This window comes from Suncus etruscus, chromosome 3, assembly GCF_024139225.1.
Source record: "Suncus etruscus isolate mSunEtr1 chromosome 3, mSunEtr1.pri.cur, whole genome shotgun sequence".
NCBI lineage: Eukaryota > Metazoa > Chordata > Mammalia > Eulipotyphla > Soricidae > Suncus > Suncus etruscus.
Genome location: NC_064850.1, coordinates 76,893,244 through 76,921,196, shown reverse-complemented (window position 1 = coordinate 76,921,196; position 27,953 = coordinate 76,893,244). Strand labels below are relative to the sequence as shown.

The 27,953-nt window shown below is 39.3% G+C and overlaps 1 protein-coding gene across 1 annotated transcript in view; it reads right to left on the bottom strand.

Annotated features, from left to right (window-relative positions):
• Positions 1-27,953, bottom strand: part of GNA14 (G protein subunit alpha 14) — a 221,498-nt gene that overhangs the window by 95,020 nt on the left and 98,525 nt on the right. Inside the window, exon 2 of the mRNA XM_049769763.1 lies at positions 1,758-1,942. Within this exon, the coding sequence (XP_049625720.1) occupies positions 1,758-1,942 (185 nt within the window). The remainder of the gene's footprint in view (positions 1-1,757; positions 1,943-27,953) is intronic.

The following is a 27,953-nucleotide window of genomic DNA, read 5'->3' as shown; positions in this document are numbered from 1 at the left end:
AAACTCTGGCACACTTATTTTTCTATTACCACGTCAACCAGGATTTCAAATTTTAGCTTGTTTGACTGCTTTGGAATTCACAGGATATCAGATATAAAAAGTATATGTGAATACAGATGGCATGAAATAACTATGCAGTTGTCTTTGGGAGTTCATACTAAAGCCAGGTAATTCTGATATTTTAGAATATGAATTCTTTTGAATAATATATCCATGAGAGACATAGCTCAGACGAAATTTTTATTACCTCATCATTTTGCATCTTGGTAGCAATGATTTTAAATATATTTGAATTCTAATGATATAAACTAAATTTAGCATCTGAATGCTGAATTTAGGCACTGTATTTTCCTAGGGATTTGCATTTCAGTCTAGTCAATTAAAAAAAAAACACACAAACTTTTTTTAACCCTTCTGCCTCTTTCTCTCCCACCCATGACCACACCATTATTTTCCTATCCTCTTGAACCAGATTTGCATTTTTAATAACTGGTGACAGTAGGACAATGCATATAAGCTCTACTTTACAAAGGTCTATTGCTAGCTGGGAAACCAGAAAAAGTAACAATCACTTAGGGTCCAAGAACTGCTCACTCAGGCAGGAGCGATTGCACAGTGAATAGGGTGTTTGCCTTGCATATAACCAACCTAGATTCAATGTCCAACATCCAATATGGTCCCCTGAGCCTGTCAGGAGTAATTCTGAATGCAAAGCCAGAGTAACCCCTGATCGCCTCTGGCCATTGGCCCCCAAACAAAACAACAACAACAAAAGAAGTTCTAAATCCCCAAGTAAACAAGCCACACCTCACTTTCCCTGAACAAGGCATTTATTTTAAATATGTACTATACTTGTAATTCGTCAAAAGTTGGCCAAGACTCTCATTACACAAATGAAGAAATTAAACTGCTAACTTAGATTGTTAGAGTTACCGGTTCTTTATTCAATGTAATTCTTTTTTTGCATGTGCTTGTCCCATCTGGGCGGAAAATACCTCTAGATTGGCCCACTAGCCCTACCTGTTCTCCACTCATCAAGGTGGTCAGAGGCTCCTTCTGGTTTCAGTCCCACAGCTAGCCTGTCTGCCTTCTGGTAACCTTTTGCCTGCTTGCTTTCTGAGAGCTTGTGGTGGTAGTTCCTTAACCTATTTTACCTTCCTAAAAAAAGATAGGTGTAGTGGAAGCCTCATACCCCAATCCCAGAGGAATTGGGGAACGTGGGTCTGGAAACAACACCGACAAAGGTAATAATCCACACAGATTAGGAAGTCAAAACAGGTTCAGAAATTTAGATGAAAGAAAAACTGATTGATATTTTAAATCTCTCAGCATCTAAAATAAACAACCTGGGGATCAGAGCAATAAAGCAACAGTGGTTAGAGAGCTTGCCTTGCATGTAACTGACCAGGATTCTATTTCTGAAACCCCATATGGTTGCCCAAGCACACCAGAAGTGATTTCTGAAAGCAGGGCAAGGAGTAATCCCTGAGCACTGCCGATGTGCCCCCCAACTGCCCTGAAATAAAAATATAAATAAATAACCCAACGTCTGGCCACATTCTGAGTCCTTATAGGATTCCTGCAGAAGATCTCAGGCTATGAAATTCATCACATGCTACTACTGGGCCATCTCTCCTTAGCAGTCTAAATTCAAAAGCTTCATATTTCTCAGCACTTAGTCTTTTTTGTTCCTAACTAGATGGTGACCTAAGTGGACAGCATGCATTTGAGAGCTTAGAGCATTCTTTGGTGCTCACCTGATTTTGCTCGCACACATACTGTATTCTCAGTGTGTCCATGGCTCTGATCATAGCCTGCATGGCTGTGAAGATATTTTGGTAAACCAGCTTGGTGAAGCCCTTTCTGTCTTCATCACTGTAACCTGAACCATGGATAATTCTCATCTGCTTGATGAAAGTGCTCTTGCCACTTTCACCAGTGCCTAGAAGACAAAACAAAGAAAATACAGTTAGCAGAAACAATGTCAGAAAGGAATGTACCTTTATTGAAGGTGAAATAAAGCCTCTAACCTGATTACAGACTAATGGGGGTGAACTTGGAAAGAGGTTACTGAATGCTGGGTACAATTTTAAACTATGGGGTAAAATTGTCTGAAATATGGGCAGACTGGGGTTCAGAAAAGCCTGAATTCCAGAAAATGTCAATCACTCTGTGTCTTTGTCTGTTTATCTATCTGTCTCTCCCTCTCTCACACACATACTCTTTATATATATATATATATATATATATATATATATGTGTGTGTGTGTGTGTGTGTGTGTGTGTACATATATACATACTCTTTCTATATATACATATGTATATTTTACTTTTAAACATCTCTCTAGATCTTTATTAAGAACAAATGAGTGATGGATCATGGGTAACACTCTCAAATATCAGCTCTTAAATGAACACTGTGGTACCTCAGAAACTATTCCCCCACATAGCCTGCTGGGAGACCTGAAACAAAGACTTGACTTTCATTCTCACTACACTACATAGGCACCTGAGGTCCACACTACAGTATCAAGCCATTTTGATTGCTATTCAATGTGTACAACTTCCTAGATATAATATGCAAAATAGATTTTAAATTAATGACTCATTGAATCAGTCTAAAAACAACTATGAAAGTTACAATATAAATCGTCTATACAATGGAATTCCATATTTTATATGGTAATTTACTCTGTGAGATTTCATGCTGTGTTACAACATGACATACTATGGCTCATTTTCAAATCTAAGTGAGGCTTTAAGGTTTTTATTGACAATTTAGGGTGAAGTGTCCTCAGGAAGGCAGAAATTTTCAATATCAAAATTAATGAAAAAATAATTCAGAACTAAAATGACTCAAAAAACAATATACATCTCTAATGCATGAACTTTATACTTTGAAGATTACATTTAAATAAATCTATTGCTAAAAAAAAAAAAAAACAGAAAAGCTGCCCGTTTCTGTCACAAGCTAACACACTGTTGTCCTTAGGGTTGGCATCTGCCAACATGACTGAGACTACAAGTTTGATCCTCTAGTGCTGCCAAGTGTAATCTCAGATTGCTGGTGCCATCTACACACACTTCAAGAGGAAGAGTGAAAGAAAGAGAGATCTGCACACATACAAATGTGTGTGAATCCCGGATATCAGAATAATAAGAACAAAGGAAAGGGAACAATCATAAAATAAAATAAAAATAAAATCTTTACTCAAGCAACACAGTTTATGATTATGTTAGAAAGAAGAAAAACAAATGTGGAGTATAAAGGTTACTAATTATATTTATATATTTCTTTCTTTTTCTTATATATATTTCTTTAATCACTTATATATCTCATTGATCCACGAGGACTGTTCAATCAAATTTAATCCAAACATCCTTGATAGTTTGTAGACTCTTAAACAAATGTAAAAACTAAAGATGTACTTGCCACACCTAGCATTTAATTAGAAAGATGTGTTTCCTGTGATGAGGTGATAGAACAGACAGAAGTAACTAGTTTGCCTGATAAGGCCTTCCTTCTTTGTAGTCAATTTTTTTCAATTTTATTGAAACCATTGTGATTTACAAAGTACTTCATAGTAGGTTTCAGACATACAATGAATCAGGGCCAATCCCAAAACCAGTGTTGACCTCCCTCCACTATGTTTCCAGAGTGCATCCCAAATCACCATCCTTTGCCCCCCAGCCTGCCAGTAAAACAAGCCCATTAGTTTGTGTCTCTTGATTCCACTGTTGTTGACTTTGGCTTGGATATTTAGTTCTGCCTCTCTTTTTTTTTTTTAAATCTCCATCTATGGACCAGAGACCACTTGGCCCCTGGCCACTATCCTTTCATATTTGTGTATCTCCTCCTCCACTCGGCTTTTTTCCTTCTCTTCACTATACTCTAGGGCTAACAGTGTTCACGACAATTCCCATTTAGAGCACTGCATTTCTTCATAAAGTTATTCTAAATACCACATATAAGCTATATCATTCTGTATTTATCCTAAATAGGAATTTATCTCATTTAACATAATTTCTTCCAGTTCCATCTATGTTGCTACATGTCAATTTCCATTTGTGTTCTCACCAGGATGCTTTAAGCTTCAGGCAGGCCTGCTCTTAGGCAACCTTTCCTAGTTTCAGTGTGACTTTTAAGACAACTCATGATTTAGTAAGACTTATACTAAGGGGCCCACTCATCATACATATTCAAGCAAAATGACATGCCCCTGCTCTTTTCACCTCTCTTCTCACTACTCCCTCTTCCTTTTTTTTTTTATTCCCTATTTAATCTTATTTTCCCCTTTCTTCCTTTCTGCCCCTTCCAAATACTCTCCCCTATGCCCCTTCCAGGAATCCGACTACCCCTTCACCCCTCAATCCCATACAGATTTTCCAATTTATTAAAACTCTTCACCCTCAGTTCTTAATCTATTAGGCATCAAGACTGACCTCCTACCCCAACAAACCAGTACCCAGAACCCGAGCGAAGGGTCATCCACTCAAACCCACACCTTGTCCCCGGCAGGAAAAGACAACCAACACCCCTACTTGACTCATGCTGTGTGACTCTCCCTACCAACTTAACCAAATGTGGACTGTTGCTGGATACCAGACTTAGCCCTAAAGGGACTCCCATTGCAAGAACTTTTCACAAGACCCCCCCTCAAATCTTTTACCAATCTCAGGAAGGGCAGGGTGTGCGATGAAAAGGTGCCTGGGAACCCACACCCCACAAGAAAATCTCAAAAGGCAATGGGGAAACATATACTTCCATCATAAGTATAAGACCTGTATAACACTAGCTCTTTATTTTTTATTTCATTTTATTTACAATCATTTTTCACTATACATATGTGAGCAAATATATACTGTTTTATTTCTATTTTTATGTTTTTGGGCATGTGACTTGTTTCTCTGTTCTTTTCACCCCCAAATGCACCAGCAATATAATAAAGCACCATTTCTTCCTGCAAAGGTACACTAAAAAAGGGAAAATCCCACGTATATAAACAAGCTCTTATCTACTAGAGATAAGAACTCATACTTATTTACAATACAGGGGAACCTCCCACCTTGAAAATATGTCATGTGGATCCATCTTAGACGCCAGAAGATTATACACTGACCATCCAGACTTTAATCCTGAACCCCAGACATAGAATCGACACAGTTCTTCACAACAGCTACAGGAACCAAAACCCACCTGGAACATCCTGAATACTACTCGATCTCCAACTAGATCTGCCAGTTCTAATATGGGATCCTGACGAGGAAATTGGGAACAAATGGACATAAGAACAGGTTGTCCTACTTTACCAACTAATGATAAAACAAAAATGAAGACTTACCACACTATGGGCAGTGCAAAAGCCAAGAACGTGATCTACAGATGACTGGCTGATAGAACCATGACTGGGCAGTATGTATTCTGAGACCAACAAGAAAGCCCTAGTCTAGGGTCTGGTCTACGTCCTACATAATAAACATGACCTCCAATGCCAGAGTCCTGACTGAGGCAATTGCAACTGAACAGGTCTTCTGGAATCATAACGAAAGACGATATCCCAGACTCCATCCGAGCTTCAGCGCAAGGGCCAAGACCACTAACCACAGAAGACAGATTAAAATGACATTGAGGAAACAGAACTTCTAAAATTACAAAGAAAGTCATCATCATAAGTTCCACTCCTTGACCTGTGCACAGACTGAGACCCCTAGATTTAGAGGTCTGTCTTTGTCATCCAGATCGGAGCAGAAGTCTTCCATACGGCACAAAAACACCAAGGGGAGAGTAAATGAACGTGAAAGGAGTCTATAGATAATCCCATGACAATATATTCCAAGGTTAGGGAAACCCTGTGTCTCTTAGGCCAAGGGGATTCCCATTTCAGATGCCCCCAACATTTACTGTGCCTATGCAGGGGAGGGGGAAGAGACAAAAACACCAAATAATCCTTTTTTTTTAAATTTTTTTATTTTTATTATTATTTATCTGGTTTTAATATAATTCTTTGTTTTGGGGTAAATATTGAAGTAGTTGTCCATTTTTTAATTATATATTTACTTTTTCTTTCTTCTTTTCTCTTCTTCCTCCTTGCGCCTTGTCATATTTCCTATCTCAAGACCATGGCAACTATGTGGTGCATATTTTTATGGCTGCAGTGCTCACTGACTATCTTATTTGATTCCTCTTTTTGAACTGCTGTGGTGTTTCCCCTTCTTCTTTTCCCCATTGTCCCTCAAACCAAGGATGAGAGCCTCTAGAATGACTCTACTCATAGTCGGCATAGTCTATTTTTACCCCATTATATTACCTTTCTCTTCCTCAAACAAATCCACATAACTTGATCTTTCTAGTCCCGCCTCCCAACTAGAGGGGGCAATAATGGAGGCACCAAGACCAAACAGTTATAAGCCCACTAAGTAATTAACTAGACACAGAGGGGACCATGCATTCTAGCAGCCCCTGGGGGGAAGAGTGAAGAATATGAGAGGCAGGATGGGAGCGGTTGTGGGAGGACAATTCGGTGGTGGGAATTCCCCTGATTCAATGTAAATATGTACCTGGAATATTACTGTGAACGATATGCAAGCCACTACAATTAAAATAAAAATTATGTTAAAAAATAAAATAAAATAAAAAAATAAAAATATATATACTCACATAAAAAAGATGTCTTTGTTAAGAAATAAATTAAGCTTTGGATTGATCTTTTCAAAATATAGACTCTTCTTTGGTCTATCACCCAGCTTCATCATTTTTTAATTTAAAATTATTTTAGGGGCTGGAGCGCTAGCACAGCAGTAGGGCATTTGCCTTGAACACAGCTGACCCAGAATGAATCTAAATTTGATCCCTGGCATCCCATATGGTCCACCAAGCCAGTAGTGATTTCTGAGTTCATAGCCAGGAGAAACCCCTGAGCATCACCAGATATGGCCCAAAAACCAAAAATAAAATAAAATAAAATAATTCTAAAATTTTAATTAAAGAATTATGACCTACAAAGTTATTGACAGTTCAAAAAAATGTTTTTTGTTTTTTTGGGCCACACCCGTTTGATGCTCAGAGGTTACTCCTGGCTAAGTGCTCAGAAATTGCCCCTAGCTTAGGGGGACCATATGGGACGCCGGGGGATGGAACTGCGGTCTTTCCTTGGCTAGCGCTTGCAAGGCAGACACCTTACCTCTAGCGCCACCTCTCCGGCCCCTGATAGTTCAATTTTAGACATAAAATTATTTCAACACTAATCCCACCACCAGTATAAACTCCCATCATCAGTGTTTTCACACTCCATCATTCTCCACCCCTCGAACCAATCTCCTTCACCCCCTGCATCCACTTTGGAAGGCACATTATTTTTCAGTGTTGTTGAGACTATACTTTGGGTATATAGCTATACCACTCTTCCTTATCAACAACCAAACTCTATCCTCCTGATTTTATGGATGTGTGTTTTATATGCCAGAATGTGGTCTATCCTGAAGAATGATCCATGTGCATTGGAAAAGAATGTGTGTACAGTTTTCTGGGGGTGGAGTGTCTGCTATGTACATGTATATGTATATGTATATGTATATGTATATATACACACACACACTAGGTCACTTTCTTCCATTTCTCCTTTCATAGCTAGTATATTCTTGCTGGGTTTTACCCTGGTTAACCTATCAAGGGATGACAGGGTCGTGTTGAGGTCTCCCACTATTATTGCATTGCTAGTGATGTCTTCTTTCAGATTTGTCAACAATTGTATTAAATATTTTGCTGGTCCCTCATCGGGTGCAGATATGTTTAGGAGTGAGATTTCTTCCTGTTATACATATACCTTGATTATTCCAAAATATCCATTTTTGTCCCTTATACCTTTTCTAAGTCTAAAGTTTGTATCATCTGATATAAATTTAGCAACACTAGGTTTATTAAGGGAGTTGTCTGCTTGGATGATTGTCCTCCAACCTTTGATTTTGAGTCTATGTTTGTTCTGACTTCAGATGTATTTCTTGTAGACAGAAGAATGTTGGATTCAGTTTTTTGATCCATTTTGCCATTCTTTGTCTCTTTATTGGTACATTTAGACCATTGATGTTGAGAGAGATAATTGTCATGGAATTTAACTGCCATCTCTGTGTAGAAGTTTGATGTGTCTATTGTTCTGTATTCTTAAAGTAGACATTTCAATTTTTCTTTTAAGGCTGGTTTTGAATCTGTAAAGTTTCTGAGCTTTTATTTTTCTGTGAAGCTATGTATACTTCCTTCAAACCTCACAAAGTGAGTCTGGTTGGATACAATTTTCTAGGCAAAGCATTCATTTGAGTTTTATCATATCCCACCACTGCCTTCTGGCCTTGAGGATTTCTTGTGATAGGTCTGCTGTAAATTTTAAGGATGCTCCTTTGAATGCAATTTCTCTTTTCTATATTGCTACTTTTAGTATTCTATCTCTATCTGTGAAATTTGTCATTGTGTCTAGGATGTGTCTTGGGATGCTTTTCTTTGGGTCTCTTTTAACTGATACTCTTTGGGCATGCCGGATTTAGTTGCATGCAGTCTTTAGCTCTGTGAGTTTCTCTGCAATAATGTCCTTGACTGCTGTTTCTTCCTGGGAATTTTTTTCCTGGGTCTCTGGGACACCAATGATTTTTATATTGTTTCTGTTGAGTTTATCAAAGACTTATTTTTTTTTTCTGTTCACATTCTTTGAGTATTTTTTCCATTGTCTGATCATTAGATTTAAGACTATCAATCTCTTCTGTTGTATGGAGTTGTTATGCTCTCATCTTCCAGCTTACTGATTTTGTTTTCAACTGCTATTACTCTGTTGGAGAGGCTTTCCAGTGAGGTATTCATTTCACCTACCAAGTTTTTCAGTTTGGAGTTTTCTGATTTCTATTTTCATATCCTATTGATACATACTTGTTGTTTATTCAACTCAATCCATGCTTTGAGTTCTATGAACATCTTCCATATTTTTTCTTTTATCTCCTTATCTGAATTGCTAAACAATTGGTTGGCACATATCAGGTCATCACAGCTGCCATCTTCATTCCCTCTGATGGTGTTTGCCTGCACTGTTTTCTCATTGTCATGCTTGTAAGTGTTGTGTTTTCTACGTGTTGTGCTGGGTTTCGTTGGATACAAGATGTACATAGCCACAAAGTGAAATGCAACAGCTAAGCTCCTCAGGCTCTACCCTTCATGGGCAGAGACAGCCTATCTCTGCTGATGTACAGGTGCTGTTTTGGCTCTGTGGACATGCAGGACCTGTTTTGGCTCTGCCAAAATGCAGAAGCTGTTTTGACTGGGGAGATTTACAGCTGCCTCACGGAGTGAAGTAGGGAGCAGAGCAGAGGCCATTTAAAATGTCTCCCATGTGGTTTTGCACATGGCAGGAATCATGCTCTGCCCTTAATGGTTAGAGACAGCCTACCTCTATCGATGTGTAGGAGCTGTTTTGGGTGGGGTGGTTCACAGCTGCCTCTGCCAATGTGCAGGAGCACTTTTGACTGAGGCGCTTCACGGCCACCTAGCAGAGCATAACAAGGAGCAGAGCAGAGACCATTTCCATGGTAAGTTTCTATTTCTTCCAAAATCTCTCACTCAAGAGCCATATCCTGGATCCTTTGCACCCTCATTCCAGTGCCTACATGTAACTTATTCTTTTTCCAGGGCATGGCCAGTTGATGGTGAAACTGAACATACACAGCATGCTACTCCAGTATGTTCAGCATAAAGCTACACCTTGTGTTATATTCTCCCCACTACTCCCCACTTTCAGACTGCAGTGTGTATATCATACAGAGTGGGGGTAGGGTAGGGGAGCCTTGCTCCCATATTATTACAACTGGTATTCACTTTTTTTTTCTTTTTTTTGTTTGTTTTTGTTTTTGGGCCACACCCTGTGACGCTCAGGGGTTACTCCTGGCTATGCACTCAGAAGTTGCTCCTGGCTTCTTGGGGGACCATATGGGACGCCGGGGGATCGAACCGCGGTCCGTCCTAGGCTAGCGCAGGCAAGGCAGGCACCTTACCTCCAGCGCCACCGCCCGGCCCCCACAACTGGTATTCACTTAACATAATTTTCAAAATTACTTCATCTGTGGGCTGGAGCAATAGCACAGCAGGTAAGGTATTTGCCTTGCATGTGGCCAACCCAGTTTTAATCCCCAGTATCCCATATAGTTCCCCAAGTCTGCCAGAGTAATTTCTGAATGCAGAATCAGGAGTAGTAACATTTGAGTGCTGCTGGATGAGGTTAAAAAAAAAAACAAAAGCAAAGCAAAAAAAACCCTCCTTCATCTGCTTATCCACCTTGTTACTTTTTATCCTACTAGCATGCAACTGTATAATTAAATAATTTTTAATGGTTTTGAGGTCATACTCGGCAGCACTCAGGAGTTACTCCTGGCTCTATGCTCAGAAATCGCTCCTGGCAGGCTCAAGGGACCATATGGGATGCCGGGATTTGAACCACCGAACTTCTGCATGCAAGGCAAATGCCTTACTTCCATGCTTTCTCTCCGGTCCCATAATTAAATCATTTAAAAATTATTTCAATTAGCTTGTTACTAAAGGAAATATAGATGTTACAAGTAAAAAAGCCTGTTTCATTTATTATGGTTAATCAGATGAATTACAATAAAATAAAAAATACTTAGAGCTATTCCAACTATTAAAAAAATTCTATCACTAAGTAAACCATTTGGAAAACCATGAACTCACATGCAGTCCCCCTACATGAATGTACCCTTTCACTATCCATCTTTAAAAGGTCTTTCTCTTCTACTTCTCTCTATAGGCTTCTTAAATTCTACCCATAGGCCTCCTCCACATATAAAAAACCTGAGGGTTGAAATTCATGAAATTGAAAAAAGGTCAGAAAATGGCTTAGCACTAACATTCAAAACTCTGCGGAACTGGAGATTGCAATATGAGGTTCAAGTTGCAGCTCAGTTCTGAAAGGCTCAAGACAAAATGGGAAGGTGCTTTTTAGGAGCCAAGAGGGAACCAAGGCAAAAACAGAACAAATCCCTTTCAAGAAACAGACCAAAACAAAGAGCCAGTTGTTCTCAAGTTTACCTAAAACCTTTAGCAAAGGCTTTTTCTCTATGAGCAAGAGTAAGAGCTGATGAAGTTTCCCTGCTAGTGGTTGGGGATGTTTTCTGCATTCATCTGAGAGAAGCTCAGTGGAACAGAACATAATATAAACAGAACAGAACACCAAGAAGCACACATGGATGCTGAGCTAATAACTGAGACTGACAAGCAGAAGACCTAAGAAAGATATAAAGGATGAAGCATGAGAGACAGACTACTTATAAAGAGAGGGCTCTATCTCACCTGTGTCCTAATTTCCTTGAAGCCAAAAACTAGTAATGGAATAAATAAAGCCCCCAAGGAGATCATAAGAAGTATCTTGTGAGTGGGTCTTTATTGACTAAAATGAACAGTTTGATCAACCTTGGGCACATTAGGAGAGGCAAATCAGAACAGCACAGAGTATTGGTGTACGAAATGACTATAGATGAGATTAGATATTTCTTTTTTATTATTAATGTCTTTATTTAAACACCTTGATTACAAATATGATTGTAGTTGGGTTTCAGAGAGTAGATATTTCTATATTTACTCTCTAGAAGAGCACTGAACCCAGTGCCAGTCCCTCTGAGAGGCTGGGTTTTTGCATTAAGGGTTCCTAGTAGTGGAGGCAGATGGACTAAGGAATTCTCATCAGCAAGGTGTACCCAAGAAGAGTAGCCTGGATTTGTGCCATCTGGGACTTGAAGCTGACCTTGGACCATCGCTGCCTCATATAGAGTGAATTTCAGAAACTGTTCTATCCCTAGCATCTGTTTTCCTCAAGGGGCTGATATTTTAAATTCAGGGCAAAACTGGTTTATGACACTGCAAGTTTAAGGCACACAGCCTCTCCCAGGACACCTGTTTTCCACACAATTTACTTTTTTTCTTTCTTTCTTTCTTTCTTTCTTTCTTTCTTTCTTTCTTTCTTTCTTTCTTTCTTTCTTTCTTTCTTTCTTTCTTTCTTTCTTTCTTTCTTTCTTTCTTTCTTTCCCTTCCTTCCTTCCTTCCTTCCTTCCTTCCTTCCTTCCTTCCTTCCTTCCTTCCTTCCTTCCTTCCTTCCTTCCTTCCTTCCTTCCTTCCTTTCTTTCTTTCTTTCTTTCTTTTTTTTACCACCATTCAGTTCCCCTCCTTGCCTATTACCCTATCCAGGATTAATTCTCTCAGGAAATAACCAACCTGCTGTCAGAGTCTACTCTTTTGTTTTGTTCTGTTTTGTATGATTTGCAACAGTCCACCTATCATTGAAATAATATGATATCTGTCTCTCTCTTTTTTGTTTGTGGGTCATACACAGCAATGCTCAGGGATTGCTCCTGGCTCTGTGTTTAGGGATCACTCTTAGAAGGTTTAGGGGACCATACAGGAAGCTAGGGATTGAATTTGGGTCAGACAAGTGCAACGCAATTGTTTTACTCACTGTACTATCTCTCCAACCATTGTTTCTATGACTAATTTTACTTAACACATCAGTTGTAACAAATAACAATATATAATTTTCTATATTGTCAAACCACAATGTCTTTTTCATTTCTCTTTGTGATCATTTAGGGAGGTATATATCTTGCAAATGTGGGGCTAAGATGGGTACATATATCTTTCAAGACCAGTGTTTTCATATTTGTCACCTGTCTGAAGTGGAATTACTGGGTTTGATGGTAGTTTTATTCTTGAATTTTTGAGAAGTGGCATACAATTCAACAACAACCTCCTCCCCTGCCCTGGAAGAGAAGCCACCTACTTTTAAAAAAGTGAGGAGAGGATCTGAACAGGCACTTTTCCAAAGAAGATATATAGACAGAAGTTCAGAAAAAGTTCAACATGAACAAATATATCACTGCCACAATTACTAAGAAATAAAATCTATAGTTAGAGATTCTTTCATACCTGGGAGAATAACCTGAATAAAAATGAAAAAAGTAAAAAAAGAAAAAACAGTGTCTTTTGTTAGCAAGGGAGTAGAGGAAAAGGAAGCCTTAGATACTGCTGCTGGGAATGTGGGTTGCTGCAAACACTACAGAAAACAGTCTGGGTATACTTGAAGTATTCATTGATGACACTATGGTTCTCTCTCTTTTTTTTTCTAAGTGACCTCCATATTTACTTTTTAAGAATATCTTTATTTAAGCACCATGATTACAACATGTTTGTAGTCATGTCATAAAACAAATACCCCCCCTTCATCAGTGCAACATTCCCACCACCAATGCCACCTCCCTCCTCCCCCATCCCTGCCTTTATTCAAGACAGGCATTCTCTTCTCTCACTCATTAACATTGTCATGATAGTTGTTAGTGTAGTTATTTCTCTAACTGCACTCACCTCTCTTTGTGGTGAGCTTCATATCGTGAACCGGTCCTTCCAGCCCTCATCTCTATTGTCTTTGGGTATTATTACAATAATGTCTTTAATTTTTCTTAAATCCCATAGATAAGTGAGACTATTCTGTGTCTATCTTTCCCTCTGACTTATTTCACTCAGAATAATAGATTCCATGTCCATCCATGTATAGGAAAATTTCATGACTTCATCTCTCTTAGTGGCTGCATAGTATTCCATTGTATATATGTATCACAGTTTCTTTAGCCATCTGTTGAAGAGCATCTGGGTTGTTTCCAGAATCTGGCTATTATAAATAGCACTGCAATGAATACAGGTGTACAGAAAGAATTTTTGTGTTGTATTTTAGTGTTCCAAGGGTAAATCCCTAGGAGTCGTATACCTGGATCATTAGGGAACTCAATTTCTAGTTTTTTGAGGAATATTGTTTTCCATAAAGGCTGAACTAGACAGCATTCTCACCAGCAGTGAATGAGAGTTTCTTTCTCTCCACAACCCCACCAGCACAGATTGCTCTTGTTCTTTGTGATGTGTGTGGGTCTCTGTGGCATGGAATGGTACCTTGTTGTTTTGCTTGCATCTCCCTGATTAGTGATGTGGAACATTTTTTCATGTGCCTTTTGGCCATTTGTATTTCTTTTTTGATAAGTGTCTGCTCATTTCTTCTCCCCATTTTTTGATGAGGTTAGATTTTTTTTCATGTTAAGTTCTGTCAGTACCTTTTATATGTTAGATATTAGCCCCTTAACTAATGGGTATTGAGTGAATAGTTTCCCCCATTCTGTGGGTGGCTTTTGTATCCGAGACACTATTTCCTTTGAGGTGCAGAAGCTTCTCAGCTTAATATAGTACCTATCTGTTCATCTCCACTTACACTTATTTAGACAGTGATGCTTCCTCCTTAAAGATGCCTTTAGTTTCAATGTCCTGCAGTGTTTTACCTACTTGTTACTCTATATACCATATGATTTCGTGTCTAATATCAAGGTCTGTAATCCATTTGAATTTGACCTTTGTACATGTTGTTAAATGGAAGTCTGAGTAGCACTTTTTTTTGCATGTGGATGACCAGTTGTGACAACACCACTTATTGAAGAGGCTTTCCTTGCTCCATTTTGCATTTCTTGCCCCTTAATCAAAGATTAACTGATTGCATATCTGGAGAGCATTCTCTGAATACTCAAGTCTATTCCACTAATAGAGAGTCTGTCTTACTAATCTGAGGGTCTGTCTTTATTCCAATACCATGCTGTTTTGATGACTATTGCTTTGCAATACAATTTAAAGTTGGGGAAAGCAATGCCTCCCATGTTCCTTTTCCTAAGTGTTGCTCTAGCTATTTGTGGGTGTTTATTGCTTCAAATGAATTTCAGGAGTGTTTGATCCACTTCTTTGAAGAATGTCTCGAGGATCCTCAGAGGGATTGTATTAAATCTGTATAATAATTTGAGTATTGCCATTTTAATTATGTCAATCTTCCCAATCCATGAGCAGGGGATGTGTCTCTATTTCCTGTGTCCTCTTTTATTTCTTGATGCAGTGTTTTGTAGTTTTCTTTGTATAGGTTTTCACCTCTTTAGTTGACTCCAAGGTACTTGAGTTTCAGTGGTACTATTATGAATGGATTTATTTATTTATTTATTTTTTGGTTTTCAGGCCACACCCATTTGATGCTCAGGGGTTACTCCTGGCTAAGCGCTCAGAAATTGCCCCTGGCTTGGGGGGACCATATAGGATGCCAGGGGATCGAACCATGGTCCTTTCTTTGGCTATTGCTTGCAAGGCAAACACCTTACCTCTAGCGCCACCTCACCGGCCTGAATGATTTATTTTTAATGTCCATTTCTTCTCTATCGTTATTGGTGTATAAGAAGGCCATTGATTTTTGTGACACTACAGCTGTTATTGTGGAAAATGCCAAACAGTTATGGTCAGAATGTATGGGTGCAACCCTCTGTTATAATACCTATGTCACAGAGATAAATACCCTACACAGTGCATAGAGTCTTTGCCTGCACATGACTAACCTAGGTTCATTCCCTAGAACCCTAAGTGGTCCCAAGAGCCCTGTCATGAGTGATTCCTGATAACAGAACCAAGAATGAGCCTTAGAGTACTGAAAGTATGACCCAAATCTGAAAATAAAACAAAACAAACAAAAATTCCTTAATTTTCTACAGCTCTGGTAGGGTTTATCAAAAAACTCCTAGATTGCTCTAATCCCTTCTGTTATCAGGGTACAGGAAAAAATTAGTGAACTGGAAGAGAGTTCTCACCTCTCTTGAATGGTGCTGGCACCCTGATCTGAAAGTTCCAACCCAAACAGTAATAAATAAAATTATATTGTTTATAAGTTAGCAAGCCTGTGGTCTATGATTATAGTAGTCCAGATCCTTGCAGAGCAAGGTAAAGCAGAAAGCAATAGGATAGGGCTATTTGCTAAAAATGCAATTCTTAAAAGCCAGAGAGATGGTATAGTGGATGAGGCATTTGCTTGTACATGGTCCACCCACTTTCATACGGATCACATGATCCAGAGCCCACCAGGAGTATTTTTGGATGCAGTCATTGCTGGGTGTGGCCCCAAAACAAAACAAAAGTGCAATTCTTGGGTTCATTTTTTTGTTCCATCAATTTTGCCTGGCCTTTCAGGAGCTTGCAGCAGCAATGCCTTTGCACTAGCTTTTCAAGTGCTTTGAAGCACCCAATCTATGAACTATTTGTGAACCTCCTTGGGCCTCTCCCCAAGGGGAGCCTTAAATGTGGATTATGTGGAATTAGAACACATATTTTTCCATCACTTTTTGTTCCAGTTTCATTTTTTTATCAGGGAGTTCTTATTTCAACCCCCAGTGGGAAAATACCTTTGAAGGGCCACAAAAATTTATTTCTTCATGTCAGTCCTACCAGCTTCTTCCTAGATCCAACATCTTTATCACAGTCAGTTTCACCAACATTTGTTCTTACAAATAAAGGCAATTATCAATGACAATAGGCAACATCTAACTAGAAAAAATTGTAGAGAAAGTTCATAAGGGTTCTCTTAACAAAAGGCAAATACAGGTTTTTTTGACAAAAAAAGGGGGAAATTTGAAAGAAATTGAGAAAGCTCTGTAGATAAATTTTTAAAATGTGCAATTATGAAACTGATTTCAAAAAATATATTATATTTTATAGCTTGTTTTGTTATTCTATAAAATCTTTATCTTCAACTAAGTAGTTTGGTGATTTCAATTATTTCCTGCCTCTTTCCTCTTTGAAATTCTTTGTTTTGATCAAGAAAAAAAATTTCAAATCTAAGTTTGATTTGAAAAAGTTCTTATGACAGGCTAAGCTAAAAGGTCAAGCTAATAATTTTAAATCAAAAGGAATTTTTGAATAATGACTTATCTAACTGGAAGCACAAATATACACTTTTAATATTTATCATAAGCACATGTAAAAGTTCAAATTTTGAGCCAACAAGGATAATTTATTCTAAGTTAATTTGAGTTATTACCTCTACAGCCATAATATTTTGTAATGCAGCATTCTTTAAATGTTAATAGAAACGTTTAGCTTAGAAGTAATTGCCAGAAGATAGCTCTTATTGATTGATATGCCTCACTTGGAATAAAGCCATGTAATTTAGAGACCATTGTTACTTTTCAGACATTATGACTAACCATTCCATAATTGTCCTTATCTTTTCAATAGTTCATTTGTACAAGATTCAGGAAAAGTAATAAAATATGTAGAATGTCAAAAATCACATTCTCTATTTTGGAAAATTCCCCAGATATCTATTACTCTTCCATAAACTAATAAGATCCAGTATGGAATGGGAAATCTATGCAAATAATTTCTTTGATTATGGTGAAAATATTGGCATTTCCTTTACATACAGAGCTTTCACTTTTAATTTGGGCCATGAAAGTTGAAGCATTATAGTAAATGATTTCTAGAATCTTCCATAGGTCACTGTTCCTTCTGAAAATAAAAATTTCCCCCATTCTTACAGAAATTTTCGCAATGAAATAATAAAAGTTATGCACTGGTAAGACTTTGACCTCTCAAGCTTTGAACAAAAAAGATGAGGACCAATTATATTATATTTCTAATGTGGAACATAAGATGTGTCTTATATTCTTGTGTAAGTTATGATTTCCAAAGTTTAATTCAAAAAAATGAAAGGAGTGAAAGAGTAGAACAAGACAAAAATGAAAGAAACAGAGAGAAGTTCTAGAAGAAAAAACAACACAACATCCTGAAATCTCAATTAATAGTAGGTACAGAAACAGGTAAATTTTAAATATTTTGTTCAAATACCAGCAGCTCTTCTATCCATCCACCTCCAGCTTCAAGATAAGTGGAAATGGAATGTTAAATGTTAGTTAAACATAGGTATTTTCTAGTGCAATAAAATGAGGTTAAGAATGTCTTTGTGGAGGGAACCCCGGCGTCCATGGTGAGTGCACTGTTTTAGGGCGCTCACACGTGGACGACCCGCGGCCGCCAGCCACCCTGCGCGCGACCCCCCCCCTCATAGACTGCAGAGGCCAGCCGCGCCAACGGGGAGTAGGGAACCCCGGCGTCCATGGTGAGTGCACTGTTTTAGGGCGCTCACACGTGGACGACCCGCGGCCGCCAGCCACCCTGCGCGCGACCCCCCCCCCATAGACTGCAGAGGCCAGCTTGTTGGCACAGAGACCACACCACCCGTTGCCTCAACTTCCAGGCCCCAGAGTTCATCCCACCTGACCCGAGCGTAGACTGGGGAGGACATTCCCTAGTACCTAGTGGGCCGGAGTCACCTGCCCAGCTGGGACAGGTGGGACGAATAGACTAGGTGAGCTTGGGCCTGCCCCCTGGACCTTTAGGTAACCTAGAGCAACCTAGCCCCGAGCCCCAGAGTGGACCGGAGACCCCCCCCCTAGGGCTGAGAGCAGCTACCGGGAGGGCTTGACTGGGGGAATTTCTTCCGCGGTAACTCGGAGGAGCAGAGCTTCATTGACCCCCAGATAAGGGAGGGAACAGAGAGTCAGGCTCAACAGCGCCCGCAAACAGTGTGGCCAGAAGCGGAACTACACCTGCTGACAGGAATAAAGAGGAAGACTGACTTCCAAATAGTAGAGGAGAGGAGAAAAAGGAGAGGAGAAACAGTGCCCCCCACCACTGTGGTCAGGAAAGGGCCAGTACTAGCTGCCAACAAAAGAGGAAAACAACTAACCAGGCCACATAAAGAGTACAGGAGGATCAAAACCTCAGCGAGTTCACCCAAAAGTCCCTCTAGAACCACCCTCAGGGAGGGAACCAACTCCCACACCACAGGGGATCAAAACAGGTGAAAATTAGAAGCACAGCACTCTAAAACACACCATTAAATACAAAGAAATATGCGTAAATCAAGGAAATCACTAATATCTGGAGATATGGTGACAAACTCTTGCAAGCTTCCAAGTCCACCAAAATACACAGATACACGCGATGAAGACCTAAAAGCAGCCATGAGGAAGGAAATGCAAGAATTAATAAAAGGAATTAGAGAAACCCTAGCTATCGAGTATAAGAAATCTATGGATGAACAAATCAGCCAAATTAAAGAAGAAATGTTAAAGAACATGAGAGATTCCATACAAAAAGAAGTGAAGGAATTAACAGACAAAGTAACAAGCCTTACAAGCAGAAACACAGAATTGGAGAAACACATTGAAGAACTCGAAGGAAAACTGCAAACAAAAAATGATCAAGAAACCAACAAAGAAATAAAAGGCAAAGCACTGGAAGGAAAGGTCCAGTATCTAATGAAAAAGGACAAAAGAAACAACCTAAGAATTGTGGGTATACCAGAAGGGGAGGAAGTAGGGAAAGGGGAAGAACAAGTAGTCAGAGAGATAATAGCGGAGAACTTCCCCACCCTCTGGAAGGATACTGCAATGCCAATACAGGAAATAAAAAGAGTTCCCAATAAGATAGACCCCAATAAACAAACACCAAGACACATGGTAATCCAATTGGCAAAAAACAAAGAGAAAGAAGAACTCCTTAAAGCAATAAGGAAGAAAAGAAACCTCAAGTACCAAGGTAGGGACATAAGAATCAAACCAGATCTCCCATTTGAAATAATTCAAGCAAGAAGACAATGGAATGACATATTTAAATGACTGAATGAAAGAAATTTCCAACCTAGGGTCCAATACCCAGCAAAACTTACATTCATATGGGAGGATAGACTAAAAACATTCTCAAACAAGAACGAATTTGAACTATTTGTGCAAACAAAACCGATCCTAAACGACTTACTCAAAGACGAATTACACAATCCAAACCCCCGATTGTAACAAAAACCACCCTACACAACACAACTACACAACAATCCTCTCTCTCAATAATCTCCCTAAATGTTAACGGACTAAACTCTCCAATTAAAAGACACATAGTAGAGAACTGGATTAGGAAAAATAAACCGGACTTCTGCTGTCTGCAAGAAACACACCTACAGATGCAGGATAAGCACAGGCTTAGAATAAAAGGATGGAAAGTGATTATTCAGGCCAATGGAAAACAAAAAAGAGCAGGGACAGCAATTCTTATATCAGACCAAATTGCATTCAACCTCAAGAAAGTGATCAGAGACAAAGAGGGTCACTACTTACTGATCAGGGGAACATTAGATCAAGAAACACTAACCCTGGTCAATATCTATGCACCTAATGTAGAGCCAGCAAAATATGTGAGGCAACTACTGGCAAACCTGGAGAAACACATGAAGGGAAATGTGATAATAGCAGGGGACCTCAATACTCCACTATCACCACTGGACAGATCCACCAAACAGAAAAATAGCAAAGAAATAAGAGCTCTGAATGAAAAATTAGAAGATTTAGGGCTAATAGACTTATATAGAGCCCTCCACCCCCAGAAAGCAGAATACACATTCTTCTCAAGCCCACATGGAACCTTCTCCAGAATAGACCATATATTAGGATACAAAGCCAACCTATATAAGACCACAAAGGTAAGGATCATTAGAAGTACCCTCTCAGATCACTATGCCACAGAGCTCAAAATTGAGGTCAAGAAGAAGCAATGGAGAAAAACTAATACCTGGAGATTAAACAACATGCTGCTCAACAACAGCTGGATCAAAGAACAACTCAAGGAAGAAATAAAAAGATTCCTTGAGACAAATGACAATGAAGAGACAACATGTCAAAATTTATGGGACACAGCAAAAGCAGTAATTAGGGGGAAACTCATAGCAATTCAGGCCTATGTCAAGAATCAGGAAAATAACAAAACCAACAGTTTAAAAGATCACCTCAAAGAATTGGAACATCAGCAACAGAGAAGTCCAACCACATCCAGAAGGCAAGAAATAATAAAAACCAGAGCAGAAATAAACAACATCGAAACTAAGAAAACAATACAAAAAATCAATGAGACCAGGAGTTGGTTTTTCGAAAAAATAAACAAGATAGACAAACCACTGGCAAAACTCACCAAAAAAAAAGAGAGAAAACACCCAAATCAATAGGATCACAAATAAAAGGGGAGAGATTACAACAGAACCCCAAGAAATACAACATATCATGAGATCATATTATGAACAACTATACTCAACTAGGCTAGAGAACCCAGTAGAAATCGATAGATTCTTGGAAAAACACCCTCTTCCAAGACTGGAAAAGGAAGATCTAGAAATCCTAAACAGACCAATCACCTCAGAGGAAATTGAAGATGTAATTAAAAAACTCCCTAAGAACAAAAGCCCAGGCCCAGATGGATTTACAGGTGAATTCTATCAAACATTTCAAGAAGAGTTACTACCACTTTTCCATAGGCTCTTCCAAACCATAGAAAAAACAGGAATCCTCCCCAACTCCTTTTATGAGGCTAATATCACACTCATTCCCAAAGAAGGCAAAGACACTACCAAAAAAGAAAACTACAGACCAATCTCACTAATGAACATAGATGCAAAGATACTCAATAAAATATTAGCAAACCGAATCCAGCACTTCATCAAAAAGATCATACATCACGATCAAGTGGGATTCATCCCAGGAATGCAAGGTTGGTTCAACATACGCAAATCAATCAACATTATACACCACATCAACAACATGAAAGACAAAAACCACATGATCATATCAATCGATGCAGAGAAGGCATTTGACAAAATCCAACATCCTTTCATGTTAAAGACACTCAGCAAAATAGGGTTAGAAGGAACCTTCCTCAAGATAGTTACAGCTATCTATGAAAAGCCTACAGCCAACATTATACTCAATGGTGAGAAACTAGAAGCATTCCCACTAAGATCAGGAACTAGGCAAGGCTGTCCACTCTCTCCACTCTTATTCAATATAACCTTAGAAGTCCTAGCAATAGCAATCCGACAAGAGAAGGAAATCAAAGGAATTCAAATTGGGAAAGAGGAACACAAGCTATCTCTCTTTGCCGACGATATGATGATATACATCGAAAAACCTAAAGAGTCCACAGTAAAACTCCTAGAAACAATTAACCAATACAGCAAAGTGGCTGGTTACAAAGTCAATACACAAAAGACAGTAGCGTTTCTATATACAAACAATGAAGTTGAGGAGAGAGAGATTAAAAATACAATTCCATTTAAGATAGTATCAAAAAATATCAAGTATCTAGGAATCAACCTTACAAGAGAAGTGAAAGACCTATACCAGGGAAACTTCAAAACACTCCAGAAAGAAATTGAAGATGATCTAAAGAAATGGAAGAACATCCCATGCTCATGGATAGGTAGAATTAACATAATCAAAATGACTGTCCTACCCAAACTCCTATATAGATTTAATGCAATCCCTATCCAAATCCAGACACAATTCTTTAAAGAATTAGAACAAGCATTCACAAAATTCATCTGGAACCACAAAAGACCCAGGATAGCCAAACAAATACTGAAAAACAAGAAGCTGGGAGGCATCTCCTTACCTAACTTGAAACTATACTATAAAGCCATAGTAATCAAAACAGCATGGTACTGGAACAGAGACAGGACATCAGACCAGTGGGTCAGAACAGAATTCCCAGACATAAACCCCCAGGTATATAGCCAACTAATATTTGATAAAAGAGGCAAGAATCTGAAATGGAACAAAGAAAGCCTATTCAACAAATGGTGTTGGTACAACTGGAAAACCACATGTACGAAAGTGAAAATCAACCCATACCTTACTCCTTATACAAAAATCAACTCAAAGTGGATCAAAGACCTTGAAATCAGACCCGAATCCATAAAGTTTATTGAGAATAAAATAGGCAGAACACTCAAAGACCTATATATCAAAAAGGTCTTTGAGAATGGAGCACCAATGGCAAGAACGTTAGCATCAAATATAAACAAATGGGACTACATCAAACTAAAAAGCTTCTGCATGGCAAAAGAAACCCTGCTTAACGCAAGAAGACAGCTAACAGAATGGGAAAAAATCTTTTCACTCGACATATCAGATAAAGGGCTGATATCTAGAACATACAAAGCACTCAGAAAGCTGAGCCCCCCAAAAGCAAACAAAGCTATAAAAAAATGGGGAGATGAAATGAATAGACACTTCTCTGAGGAAGACAGAAGGATGGCCAACAAACACATGAAAACATGCTCACCTTCACTCATCATCAGGGAGATCCAAATCAAGACAACAATGAGATACCACCTTACACCAGTGAGGATGGCCCACATCAAAAATAATGGAAACAACCTTTGTTGGCGGGGATGCGGTATGAAAGGAACTCTCATCCACTGCTGGTGGGAATGTCCCCTAGTCCAACACCTATGGAGGAAAGTCTGGAGAGTGCTCAAAGAACTCAGAATTGAGCTGCCATTTGACCCAGCAATTGCCCTCCTAGGCATATACCCACAAGATGGAAGGACATTCATTCCAAAATACGTATGCACCCCACTATTTATCGCAGCACTCAGTATAATAGCCAAATCTTGGAACCAACCTAGGTGTCCAACAACGGATGAATGGATCATTAAGATGTGGTACATATACACAATGGAATATTACATGGCAGTTAGAAATGATACAATCACAGACTTTGCAGCAACGTGGATGGACCTAGATCATGTTATGTTAAACGAAGTAAGCCAGAAGACAAAAGATAAACACAGAATGGTAGCACTATTCTGAAACACCTAGAACATATATTTTATACACAACTAATACCTAACAATCATATAACAGGGTTTAACAGGGTAGAAACTCCGATCACTGTAATAGTCAACATATACGTGGGAGCAGTGTCCAAAATACATGAAAAAGGAACAATGCAAACTCTTGACTGCACATTATACCACAAAGAAAACAGCAACAACAGAAACAGCAACATGGAGAGAACAGGTATGTAACCAGACTCCTACAACAAAGGCCCACAATAATCCCTTAGAGATCGTAAACAGGAACACAAGAATAGAACACCGCGGGAAATCACGTAATGCAATGGCAACATACCATAACACTACGTTTTAATCCCTTTACCTTACTATATTTTAAAAATAACCTCTCAGCTTTTCTTTCCACAGGCGCCCTTAGATACAAAGGGCGGACAAACTAAGATGGCAACTCGGGATACCACACGAGATACCATACCTTGCTTGCACTATGAGACGGCCACGAGAAAACTCTTTAACATTCACTTTATCTCTAGGTTAAACCTTCTTTTAGGAATCGAAGCACGTGACCAGTCAGACCACCAAAGCAGTACCTGCGATGTACAGACCTAAACTACAGGCTCTAGTCATCGAACACATTCAACCAAACCAGCATTCCCTTGCTATTCTCTCCTTTCTTCTCTCTATTTTTTTTTCTCTTTTCTTTTTCTCTTCTACTCTTCTCTTTACTTTTTTCCCTTTCTCTTCTCCCTTTCTACGGTATTTTCTCTTTTCTCTTCCTTCATACCCCTCCCATATATCTTCCCCTTTCTCCCCCCCGGAAATCCAACTATCCCTTCACCCCTCAATCCCATCCAGATCTCCCACCATATTAAAACTCTCCACCCTCAGTCCTTAATCTTTTAGGCATCAAGATCGACCTCCTACCCAATGAACCAGTACCCAGCACCCAGGCGAGGGGACACCCAACCGAACCCACACATCGTCTCCTGCAAGAAAAGACAGCCAACTCCCCTGTGGACACATACTGCGAGACCCTCCCTACCAACTCCCCCTAACATGGACTGTTTCTTGAAACCGGACTTAGGTCCAATAGTATCCCCAATGCAAGAACTCTTCCAAGACCTCCCAGCTGCAAATTTTTACCAATCTGAAGGGGGGCAGGGGGTGTGATTGGAAGATGCCTGGGAACCCACACACCACAAGAAAAATCCAAAAGACAATGGGAAAACTGTACTTCCAACATAGGCATAAGACCTGTAATACACCAACTCTTTACCTGTTCTCTCCCAAATGCAAAGTAGTCTTTTGCACCACATTGGTCCTTTAAAAACTTTGCTAACTCATTTTAATTTTTTTATATTTTTTTAATTAACTTATTTATTTAAATGTTTGCCTTACATATACATTTGTGGGCACATACACTTTTATTTCCTTTTTTTTTTTTTTTAATCGTCTTTGGGTATGTGACCTATCTCTGTTACTCACTCTGTCCACCCCAAATACTCCGACATATAATGGAGCACCACTTCCCCCTGCAAAGGCACACTAAATAAAGGGGAAATCTTACATAGTAAAAAAAAAAAAAAAAAAAAAGAGCTCTTATCTACTAGAGATAGGAACTCATAGTTGTTTACAATGCAGGGTTATCTCCTACCTTGAAAATATGTCATGTGGAATCAACTTAGACCTCAGGTGATTAGATACCATTCAACCAGCCTTGAACCCTGGATCCCAGACATAGAAACGGCACAGCTCCTCACAACAGCTGTAAGAAACAATCTCCATCTGGGACAGCCTTATTACTGCAGGGTCAACAACAAGGGCCAGCTCTAACATGATATCTCGACAATGAGGAAAATGTGAACAACTTGACCTTAGAGCAGTTTAGCCTACCTCACCAGCTAACGACAAGACAAAACCAGAAGACGTGGCACCCTTTGGTAGGTCCAAAAGCCAAGATCGTGATTTACAGATGACTGGATACTAGAACCACGACCAGACTGTATACATCTTGGGACCAATAAAAAAGCCCTAGTCTAGGGTTTGAACTAAGACCTGCACAATAAGCATGATCCCCAGTCCCAAAGGTCCGGCAGAGACAATTGTAACGGAAAGGGGCTTCTGGAAGAACAAAGAAAGACGCTATCCTAGATGCCTTCCTAGGTTCAGCGCAAAGACCAAGATCACCAACCACAGAAGATGGATTAAAATGGCACTGAGGTAACAGAACCTCTAGATTCACAAAGACTGACTTCACCATAAGTCCCACCTCAGGATATGTACAGATACTGGGACTGCTAAACACAGAGCTCTGACGGTATCACACTGGACAGAGCAGAAGCTTTCCACACACCAAAAAAAAAAAAAAAACACAACCTGGAGAGTAATGATCCTGAGCAAAGACTAGAGCTGATTCCATGACAGTATACTCCAAGGACGGAGAAACCCCATATCTTATAGGGCAAGTGAATTCCTTTTCGAATGACCCCAATATTTACTGTGCCAGGGCAGGAGGGAAAAAAAAAATACAAAAAACACAAAACCTTGGTTATGTATATATATATATATATATATCTTACCTTCATTTATTATTGTTATTATTATTTTTATTTACCTAGCTATTTTGGTCGATTCCTCAGTTTGGATGTGATTATTGAAATTGTTGGCCCCAATTATTCTTTTTTTTTTTTTTTTCTTTCTTTTCTTTCTCTTCCTTTCTTTTCTTTCGTTATGTGCTACGCCATGTTTCTTATTTCAAGACCACGGCGTGTTTTTTGTTTGTTTGTGTTTGTTTTTAGTTTGTTTTGGTTTATTTTTTATCTGTTTTTTTGTGGTGCTTATCGTTATAGCTGGAGTCCTCACTGGATATTTGACACTTCTTTTGGTACTGGTGGAGTGTTTCAACTTATTTTCTCCTTCATTTCCCAAATCGATGATGAGAACCTCTAGAAGGATTCTGCCCATTTTCGGGGTATTAAACTCTTACCCCGGTTTATTTATTTTCTCTTTTTCAGGCAAAACCACGCAACTTGAACTAGCTACCCCTGCCCCTACTTAGAGGGGGAAATAAGGGAGGCATCAAGACCAAACTGATGCAAGACTACTAAGTAGTTGGTTAGAGACAGAGGGGACCACATATTCTAGCCGTCCTGGGGGTGAGGGAAGAGGAAATGGGAGGTAAGACAGAAACGGGGGAGTAGGGAGGACAATTTGGGGATGGGAATCCCCCCTGATTTTATGTAAATATGTACCTAAAATATTATTGTCAACAATATGTAAGCCACTATGATCAAAATAAAAATTATATTAAAAAAAAAAAAAAAAGAATGTCTTTGTGCTGTATTTCTGAATCCCTGAAGATTTCCTCAGAGACCTAGGGAGCGCACCCCCAAAAAAACCTGCATTTTGAAGCTGCCCAGTAAGTGCATTCTGGCTGCGGGGGTTGCTGTCCAATAAGCTGAGATCTCTGGCCTGTCAGGACTCTGCCCTGCTGTGCCTTTGTTCACTCTGAGGACTTCAAGGGAAACTTCTTCTGCGCCTATCTGCCTGTGTTTCTGAATCCCTGAAGATTTCCTCAGAGGCCTAGGGAGTGCACCCCCAAAAAACTGAATTTTGAAGCTGCCCAGTAAGTACATTCTGGCTGCGGGGGTCGCTGTCCAATAAGCTGAGGTCTCTGGCCTGTGGAGGCTCCGCCCTGCTGTGTCTTTGTTCACTCTGAGGATTGTCAACTAGAGGCAGCAGAAGAGCACAGCGCTTCGCTTCGCGGTTGCGCACTCTTTCTAACCAATGAACCCCACCACAACACGCAGGAAAAACCACACTACAAGTGTGACAATGGGGAAACCTCACAGGCAAACACCATCCACAGAGAATGAAGATGAAAGCTCAGATGACCTAATAAATCCCAACCACCTGATTAACCTCTCAGATAAGGAGTTTAGAATAGAAATATGGAAGATGTTCGTAGAACTCAAAAAAAGCATAGACCGATCTGAACAGAACACAAAGACAGAAATCAGAAAACTCCAAACTGAAATAACAGATCTGAAAAACATGGTTGCTCAACTGAAAAACTCAATGGATAGCCTCACCAACGGGGTATCAGCAGCTGACGAGAGAATCGAAGTACTAGAAGATGTGATGCAGAAAAACTCAACACAACAGAAGAAATTGGAAAAGAACCTTAAGACAAATGAACAGGCAATGAAAAAAGCACTCAAGAAATGTGAACAGATGAAAATAGAAGTCTTTGATAAACTCAAAAGAAACAACGTAAGAATCATTGGAGTCCCAGAAACCCAGGTAGGAGATCTCCAGGAAGAATCAACTGTCAAAGACATCATCAAAGAGGTACTCCCAGAATTAAAGACTACATGCAATCAAATCCTGCATGCCCGA